A 9571-nucleotide genomic window follows, 5' to 3' on the forward strand; every position below is an offset into this window, starting at 1 on the left:
GCATGTACATTTTTATTTTGAATGTCTTACGGAGATACATTTGACATCCAGTCAGCTGACTGCTTGGTTTGTTGGTTGGTTTGTTGTTTATCGCTGAAACCAGCTATATTCCAGCTATATGGCGGAGGGCTGTAAATAATCGAGACTGGACCAGACAGGTGATCAACAGCATGAACATCGATCTACACAAATGAGATACGATGATATGTGTCAAACAAGTCAGTGTTGTTGATCGCCTGTGTTCAATAATATATAAGAAAGGACAGCAAGTGTCAGTAACAATTACTCTCTGTTTATTAAAATCATCAAACTTAACATGACATATACATTTATTGAATGGACACGGCTCCATGCAGCTCCAGGCAGCAATAGAGCTCATAGTGTGTGCGAATGAGAGTAGGTCACAGCAAGTGGAGACACAGGACTCAAGCGTCTGCCATATTGATATGTCAACCATATCTGAATATCATACAACTGGATGCACTTGAAACAAGATTGACACCTTATCCAAAACCATGTCGTAATCAAACTATCGAGGTTTCAGGATACTTTTGCATGAGTGTCCAGAGTTGCCTCTCATTCACAATTGGTTTATGAAACGGTATTTGTGTGATTACCATTTCTGTACACGTGCATTGTCGAATCAGCAAGATCTAAGCGTACCAAGAAAGTACACCAACAAATGTTAACGACTTAAAGTCGTAAAAATACATATATGCATAAAAATATGTGCATGGGATGTCTTGTCCCAAGCATTAACCAGTTACAGCACCTGACCTAAATTAATGAAGAGATACACGACAAAACATTATATATAAATGTAAACTTCATGTGGTCATTTCTACGTTTGCATAAACACCTTTGTATTTTGTATTTTATTGTGCCTTGATATAGCGGCATTGTTTCATCTGATACAAGGGAAACAAAATATTGCTCTTGGTTATTGAATCTGATCATTGATAAAATCGTTTTTTGTGAACGTTGAGGGATGTGGATACAATACATTAAATATATAATGGAAGGAGTTACCCTTCTCTCTAGAATACATTTCTCTTGTCATAACATGTCAAAGGACGTATGTTTATTACAACAAAGTTTCTATCATATAAAGAAGACTACACTAAGTGACACTAATACCGACAAAAGGTCGCCCAAATTCTTGGCACAGTATCCATTTGTTTCAGGTTTGATGCTTGTGAATGTGTTTCATGTGTATTTGAAAAACTTACATCTCTGGTAAATGTCATCTTATGAAATAATAGTAGGTCAACGTAGGAATACCTCCCATTTTTATGGTCGAGATAGTAATACAATATCTAATCAAACGAGTTGCCCAACTTTCCCGGATACAATCTTCTTGACATAAGACTCATGGTGACAAAGGGCGAACTTCTGCTATTAAAATGTCTCTACCATATAGAGCACACAGAGTAAAGTGACACGAACACTAACGAAAGAATGCTCAGCTCCTTGACATTTTGACCATTAGCTTCATGTTTAGTTTGGGTGAATATGTTTTTATCGTAAAAGCGTCTACCTCTGGTAAATGTCATCTTGTGAGGTAAAATGAGGTCAACGTAGGAATACCTTCCTTTGTTTAATCCATGAAAGTTTACTTTTACAAGAACCGTTTCATTACCCGGCCGTGCAAGAAACCTATAAGGGTCCCATAAGTCAAGTTTAAAGGTTGCTTTTTGATCTGTGGTATTGAGAGAGCCCCGTACCCTCCCATACTGAAGTTCCAGTGATGACCCTGGTCCCTTCCTAACATCAACGTCTCCAAACAGATGCTGCCCATATTTCCCAACATAGCATTTAGGGCATTCTACATCGGTGTTCGTAACATCAGAATTATTTTGGGTACTTGGTGGCACCTTTCCCCAAGGCGAAGGAAACGTGCATGCAGTGGAAGAATTTAGCCATGGTTGATCACCCAACAAGATATCAGAAATATAGAATGAGATAATGTTTTGTGCAATGCCCTCATTCGCTGTCCCTGGTCCATTGGCGCTTGAAAAGATTCCAAAGTTCATGTCAGGGTAGAGTTTAAGGTAGGTTATGTAAGAGTGGAAGCCTCCAGTGTGCTTGAACTGCCTGTATCCTAAAAATAACGAAACTAGTTAATATACATAATAATACATAATAATACATACAGTCACTTAACGACACAATACTGCATATTTATGTTTGTGACAGTGTGTACTGCTAAAAGTGTCACTCATACGTAACATGCTGCAGTTAAAAATACAAAGCGTAACCCCCCCCCCACACACACACACACACAAAAACAAAAACAAAAACAAAAAAACACACAACAACAACAAAAAAAAAAACACAACGAAAACCCCCAACAAAACAAAAACAAACAAACAACCCCCCAAAAAAAGAACCAAAAAAAAAAAAAAAAAACACCCCCAAAAAACAAAAAGGAAAGAACCCTCCCAAAAACAAAAAAAGACAACAACAAAATAACCCAAGACTGGTTATATGCAAATATCTCTGAAAGACTGTGAACTATGAACATCTCCCCAGCTTCGGTCCAGTGATGTTATAGTATAGATATGGAATGGTATGCCGACATGATATAACACAGTGATATTGCACGGCACTGCAAAAAATCATGGCCAAAGCGTTTGTGTTCAACCCAACATTGATTATATCATGATGTAACCTGTGAGTCTTATGAATGGTCTGTACATGTAATCAGTATTAGTCTCTATGCCTCTTGCTCATATTCAGTGTATATTTAACTACCGTTCTCGTTACAAAAAGTTTCTTCGTCGCTCGTACGACGGAGTTCGATACCCATCATGAATGCAACGGTTTCTGTCACTCAATTTTGGCCTATATTACGCTAAGTTATGCCTGACTGTAATTCGGTGTTTCCTTACCCTTATATGCTGATATAAACCATGCATAGCCATAGGCATACAGCAAGTCCATCACAGGATACTTCGGTTTTGATAAGGCAGGGTCGCCAGGAATACTCTCGTGAGGTTTAAAGAGCTCGGCAAGTGTTTTAGAGCTGACCAGTGTGACGTTGTCCTCCGTCACCCCTTGCCTCAGTAGAAAGTGCATCCATTTAGCCATGTCCTCTGCCGAAGACGCAATAGAACCCGCAGCCTCCGATGGATGTATGCTATGAATGAACCAAGATCACGACATAAGAATACATCGTCCATCGCTAGAGGGTACTTGTTACGATGTATGATCCGATCCTTTGTGTAACAATTTCATGTTCGAGTGCTTTCTAGAAGTATTGTAGCTCAGGCTGTCAACCACTGAATTACCTCCCCAAAACTGGGATATGTCATACTACAATGAACTTACAGACATTTTGATGTATGCGAGTGAAGAATAATGATAGTTTCCCAACCTCACTTTAATTGATGTGGTTGAAGGTCGTATATATTTCTGATACATACTGACTATACTAATTTTTGTAACCGAATCAGAAATTGTCTTGCATGTCTTAAGCTAAAATAGTTATGCATTATTAGATTTATTATCCATTCCATGTTATCTTTGTATCATCAATGCCGCATGTAATATTATACATGCTGCAGTTATGTCTCTTCCTATTGTTTTTCTTGTTTATTGAGATGACGATGCATTGATGTGATCATGCAAATGAGAAATGTATAATGATGGTCTGGTGTACTTGCTTTTCAAATGCAATCTCATGATAAAATATCTCAAACAGAAGCGACTAATTTTTCTATCCAGTTTACAGCATGCGTAACGTGAAGTATTGATACCCACAAGTTAATGATATATGTCTTCACATGCAACCAATAAGCAAAAGTGAATAAATCTCACTCGTAAATTGAGGGATCCGTTATTATGAGCTCGTTCTCCACATCAAAGTACGGCTGTGCCATTTCTGATGCATTTGAGGTTATCGTCTTTCCAAGAACACGCGACCTGTTCATTCCAAGTGGCTTGAAAATCCGTTTCTCCAGAGTTGCTTCGTAGGATTCCCCTGACAACACTTCCACAATTCGGCCAAGAAGAGAGTACGCCCAGTTGTTGTACTCGAAAACGTCACGGAATGGTTTAACTTCCGGAAGAAACCGGAAACGCCTGTATAAAGAACAACGATAAAGTCATAAGTGGCTCAAACATATTTGTTGCAATGTTATAATGTGTTGTAATAGGGGTCAAATAAAAATGCAAATGAAAAGTAATAATGTGTTCACTATTTTCTTTCAGTAAAGTCTATCATTCTCATAGGGGTTGACTGTTTTATCACTCGATCGGCGAACTATCGGTATGTAAATTCAACAAGTAAAACATATTATTGCATTCGACTTTTATAAATCCATTTTCTGTTCTCTGGATAGCAATGAAGTTTATTTTTCTTCCAGTGATGTATTTAAAACCAATGAAGTATAATCCCCGTCAGTTGTTAGGATATGCTTATGCATATACATTTCCACGTTACAGCTTGGTCTGAGCGAAATACACAGTCAATGGTGCCATTGTCTCTTACTACCTATGGTTAGTTAAACTAATAATTTGATATCGTATTGAGCCAGTGATTGAGTGAATTGTGTTATGCAAACTGTACAATGTCTTACGTATACACTGGTGCATGTATGGCATTTGCGAAAGATTGACGACAGTGCAGAAATTATAATGATAATGCAAAGTTGGGCTTTAGTTGTTGATATATACTCTCTCAAATAGGAACCTCATGGGTGATATTGATATATGAAATTTCAAGTATTTTTCAAAATTAGTGCTATATTTTTGTACTTTTGCAGTTACATGCTGGTGTGTGGAATCCATAGTGAATAAACAGTTTTTCGGAAACTTAAACGCTAATTTACTTTCAAAACTGTCAACTTGCATGAATCCACAGAAAAAGGCTGTTTGCTATTTTTGACTGAAGGAAAAATATCGCTATGCCTCGAGTTACTGCTGTATATCGAAACATTGCCATTCCTACCTCAGTGTTCACCAGAGTACTATCAGCCGTTTACTGGATCGATATCATGGATAAAAATGGTAGACCTAGGATTACCACTGCAGAGCAGGATAAGTACATCCAAATTCTTCATTTGCGGAATCGAAGTGTCACAACCGCTGCAACTGCAAGTACAGTGTCTGGTTTGAGAAGAGGGTCATCATTCCCAATCGTGTACCAGAAGCTGGACCTCGATCAGGCGATCCTATTTAGGCCCTGTGCCTCAACGACTACATTGACGTCGACGGGTCAAGGTGTGGAGTGATGGATCACGCTTTCCTCAATTGCCGTGACATTACCGTACGTGTCTATTGACGTCTAAATGGGTATTATGCACAGAATCGTGTCGCTCAGTTGACCGATGTGGTAACGGGAGTGTCATGATGTGGGAACCTCAATGCAATCGAGCATTTCTCAAATGACCTCTGCTGACGGGTAGGTGAACGTCACCGGCGCCCGAGACTTTAGACCAGCTATCTAATATCAGGCATTGCAAGGGGAAGAGAGTCAACTTCAAATACTTATTTAGCTCAGGTCGAGACGATGCAAATCAGTTTTTGGATTTCATGGTGGCCACAAGAGATGTTGTAGACAACGCCCTGCCGGGAACGGAGGCCTTCACGTATTGCAAGGTTTATAAGCCATATGTACATGCTAATGGACATTTGATATTTTACCCTGTGGAATTTAGTTGACTACAACTAATTCAGGATAATAACAGATTTAATTTATAAAAATACACGTATGCGTTTGTTTTTTTTTGGGAGTATATATTGAAATGAATATAACCACGAACGTTGCTCTTACAATGCATTGACTGCTATGCATAATTAATTATTATGTAAGCATATTGTTTCCGACTACCTGACTGCGGTCCCCGGCCAATTAAGCTTTTCGAGGTCCATAAAAACAGGTATTGACCTCATCACCAGTCTATAACTGTATGTTGTCAGTTGAATGTTGGAGGAAGGCAAGTAGTCATGCCGTGCAGCTGACGCTCTACTAGGCAAGTACAGGCGACGCCCTTCTATGCAAGTGCAGGCGACGACCTTCTATGCAAATGCAGGCGACGACCTTCTATGCAAGTGCGGGTGACGCCCTACTATTCAAGTGCAGGTGACGCCCTTCTGTGCAAGTGCAGGTGACGCGATTTCACGCATGTGCTGATAACTCCCTACCATGCAAGCACAGTTGAATCCTCAATACTGCAAGAGCAGCTGACACATACGAGCTCGAGTTAAAGATTTACAGGGTTGATTATTGATTACAAATGGTGATACAAAAAGTTACTGGGCAAGAGCTGGTTGCGTGTTTGTGTGAATTGAGCGATACAGTGGTTTGACCTTAGGGGTCCAGTGTCTATTTCGGCGTGTCCTTTTGTCCTGTGGACATGATATCAGTCACTGGTTCATTTTAATTATTTACAAGACGCCGTCACATGATTCGAACAGAGAGTTGCGGGCCATCACTAATAAATACAGGGGAATAAAGTAATAAAATCTAAAGGATGTAGCAGATACGGCCTGTCGTAATAGCATTATTTTTAAGCATTGCCATTGGTCTGCCTGCTTCACGGATTAGCCAGGGTAAATGATGACGGTCGGCATGCTACCTTTAACAGGTCACATTCTGAATGTTTGTGACTGGGGATGTAAAGACTTGTAGTAAAAGATACTGTTAGAAGAGTAATCAGGGTATTTGGCTTTCAGTGGTAGTTCTGGCATACCATTGTGTGTTTTAGGTTAACTATGTGGATGGAAAGTCAAGTACACAGGAATAGTTCTGACAAACATTGGGTTCGCAATATGTTCACTGGATCCTGAAGAGGGTAAGGCAGACAATTCCGACAGAACATTTGATGATTGGACAAAGTGTATTCTCTGTTACAAGAATGAGCACAGAAGTGCGTAACTAAACAGTTTCTTACGGAATATCTAATGCATGCAAATGCTGTTAAAGAAAGTTTACTTGGCTAAATCAGCACTGGTGAAGTTCTCGGCAAATCCAGCAAAGAGGGCTAAGTTTGCTGTCTGGAGCCCTGTGCGATGTGACAAAAGATCCCTCAGTGTAGTCTCCTGCGTTCTCGCCTCGTTCACAAATTCAAAATCTGACCCCAACACGTCCTTCACCTTTGACGTCCATGTTAAACTGTAATAGCATGAACAGAAACAGCCGTTTATATTGGTTATTACATATATTGTTTCCACTATTCTTCTCTGTATATAAACGGTTTGTATAAACCCCAAACACTCACAGCAAAGTATATCTTCTTACGTTATCAAGCGCGGAAATAAACATGGAACTGTGGTTGTACACTACCAGATAAAAGCATTTTAGACTGTTTGGGCTTCTATACTACACAATGAAGTAAGCACGTAAAAGTATATAGTGACAATATCGCGGAATTGAATACGCATTTGACAACTCCATTCAGTAGTCATTTCTGTACATGTAGTAGTCATTCCTGTACATGTAGATAGACCAAAATTATAAGTATGTGATCAGTTGTAATACCACAGGCCGTTTCATGCATAAATGTTCCGTCTAATGCCAATCGCTCATTCAATATCCACTCACTCACCTATCAACACTTTTCAAATAACATGAAGAGATCTATCGGAAATAAACGCCTGATGGAGACGGTGACGAGGTTTGTGTCGACATACCTGTTGGACTACTTCAGATATTACTTCATTTAGATAACCACTTATAGACTACACGGATTTTCACAATGGACAGCAGACAAGCTCGTGCTTCTCTTGAACATGAAACATTGTAAGAAACCTCCAGTCTCACATACCTTCCATTACTTTCATCAATCATCATGGCCAGGAGGGTGGTCGTGAAAGCTTTGCTCACAGATCCGATTCCAAACAAAGTGTCCCTGTTGACGTTCACTCCCTGTGCTATGTCCGCCTGTCCGAACCCCCGTGTCCATGTCTCATCCCCTTTCACCACAGCCACGGTCAGTCCGGGGATCTGTCTACACCGCATTACCTCCTCCACAAACATCCCCACCTTACTGGCCTGGTCATCGGTGAAAACCCCCGCCGACCCGGCAGAGACAGCGGCAATGAGCAGTAACGCTTGCATACACCGCGCCATCGTACATGAACCCAACAAGGTACTGGAGGCTGAACCCGATACTTTGTAGTCCATATGTAAACTACACCCGGTGAGTAAATTTACGATCGTGGTCAGAGGTGATACAGCATAAGTTGGTAGATAACGTTTTTTTTAATACTTTTGTGGTAGAAAAATATGTTATCAACGTCCTCGAGGAACGTCAACGTCCTTGGAGGAATTATCCTGCAAAATAGATTTATATCAAAAGAGGGCAACATGACTTTGAAGGTGAAGGTTCAAAGTCTATTGTTCTCCATTTCAAGGACGGTGATAATTTATTTACTGATAAACATGACATTGGTGAACCGCCAGTCAAACATTGTTCATCACGAAATGTCTTCATTACGAGAGCTGCGTATACACACCGCGCTCAAGCAGGATCACGATACACCAACAAGGAGTTTTAGTATAGACTATCGTATACATTTACACACTATCTTATATGTCAACATGCTCCATGGTATGGTGGTCTATAGTCAGTTGCTGACTCGATGTAAGGTCCGTATTATTATTCAATCAGCGTGTATGATAATAACGTCATAAATTAACATGAGAAGGGCTTACCGTGACATAACGGGTGATTAGCGGAAGGGGGGGCGACAAATTTTATACTAATTTCTACGCGAACACAGGTCCTTCAGACAGACACTGATTTCTTGAACACGTTTTGGCGAACTGTTATTTACAATGTTGATTGTTACTGTATTAATTGTTTATCACAGGAATTGTGAATTCGTATCAATCGCATGTAACAACAATGCCAACAGTTCTTTTTATAAATATACCGACACTTTGTAGTCCCATATGTAAACTACGCCCGGTGAGTAAATTTACGACCGTGGTCAGAGGTGATACAGCATAAGTTGGTAGATAAGGTTTTATTTATTACTTTTGTGGTAGAAAAATATGTTATGGATGTCCTTCAGTCCGTCAAGTTAATTTCAATTGTCACTGCTCTACAGAATAAACGTCTGTCTTGGAGGACTTATCCTTGAAAATAGATTTATATCAAAAGCTGGGTACTTGGCACTAACTATGAAAGTGAAGGTTCAAAGTCTACTGTTCTCCATTTCAAGGGCGGCAATAATTTATTTACTGACAAACATGCCATTGGTGAAACTCCAGTCAGACATTGTTCATCATGAAATGTCTTCATTACGAGACCTGCGTATATACAACACACTCAAGCAGGATCACGATACACCAACAAGGAGTTATAGTATAGCCTATCACATGGGGTCCATGCAGGTAGCAACAGAGCTATATGTCAACATTTTCCATGGTATGACGCGATGTAATGTCCGTCTTACCATTTAATCACTTTGTATGATAATAACGTGATGATAGCTAGCTTAATATGATAAAGGTTTACGGGCCATTAACGGGGAATTGGCTTAAGGCGGGGTGTGTGTGTGTCAACAGTTTTAAATAAATATGCCGATACAAGAGTCATGAGATATGGCGAACGCACAGTTA

At 39.8% G+C, this 9571-nt stretch overlaps 1 protein-coding gene across 1 annotated transcript; it reads right to left on the minus strand.

Annotated features, from left to right (window-relative positions):
• Positions 1 to 270: 270 nt before the first annotated feature.
• LOC137272917 (uncharacterized) lies at positions 271 to 8173 on the minus strand. The gene is made up of 5 exons (XM_067805338.1): positions 7770 to 8173; positions 6938 to 7117; positions 3820 to 4083; positions 2892 to 3139; positions 271 to 2101 (listed from the first exon to the last, which is right to left on the minus strand). The coding sequence occupies exons 1-5, from the start codon at positions 8126 to 8128 to the stop codon at positions 1410 to 1412; spliced, it is 1743 nt and encodes a 580-aa protein (XP_067661439.1). The 5' UTR covers positions 8129 to 8173; the 3' UTR covers positions 271 to 1409.
• Between the last annotated feature and the right edge of the window lie 1398 nt (positions 8174 to 9571).

The sequence above is a fragment of the Haliotis asinina genome, chromosome 2 (genome assembly GCF_037392515.1).
Source record: "Haliotis asinina isolate JCU_RB_2024 chromosome 2, JCU_Hal_asi_v2, whole genome shotgun sequence".
In the NCBI taxonomy this organism is placed as follows: domain Eukaryota; kingdom Metazoa; phylum Mollusca; class Gastropoda; order Lepetellida; family Haliotidae; genus Haliotis; species Haliotis asinina.

What these genes read in the sequence shown, in the direction of transcription:
- LOC137272917 (XM_067805338.1), bottom strand. Translation starts at nt 8,128, where the DNA reads ATGGACTACAAAGTATCGGGTTCAGCCTCCAGTACCTTGTTGGGTTCA. An exon ending in ACCAGTGCTGATTTAGCCAA is followed by an intron (nt 4,084 to 6,937) that starts GTAAACTTTCTT and finishes TTCTTTATACAG; the next exon opens with GCGTTTCCGGTTTCTTCCGG. An exon ending in ACGGATCCCTCAATTTACGA is followed by an intron (nt 3,140 to 3,819) that starts GTGAGATTTATT and finishes GTTCATTCATAG; the next exon opens with CATACATCCATCGGAGGCTG.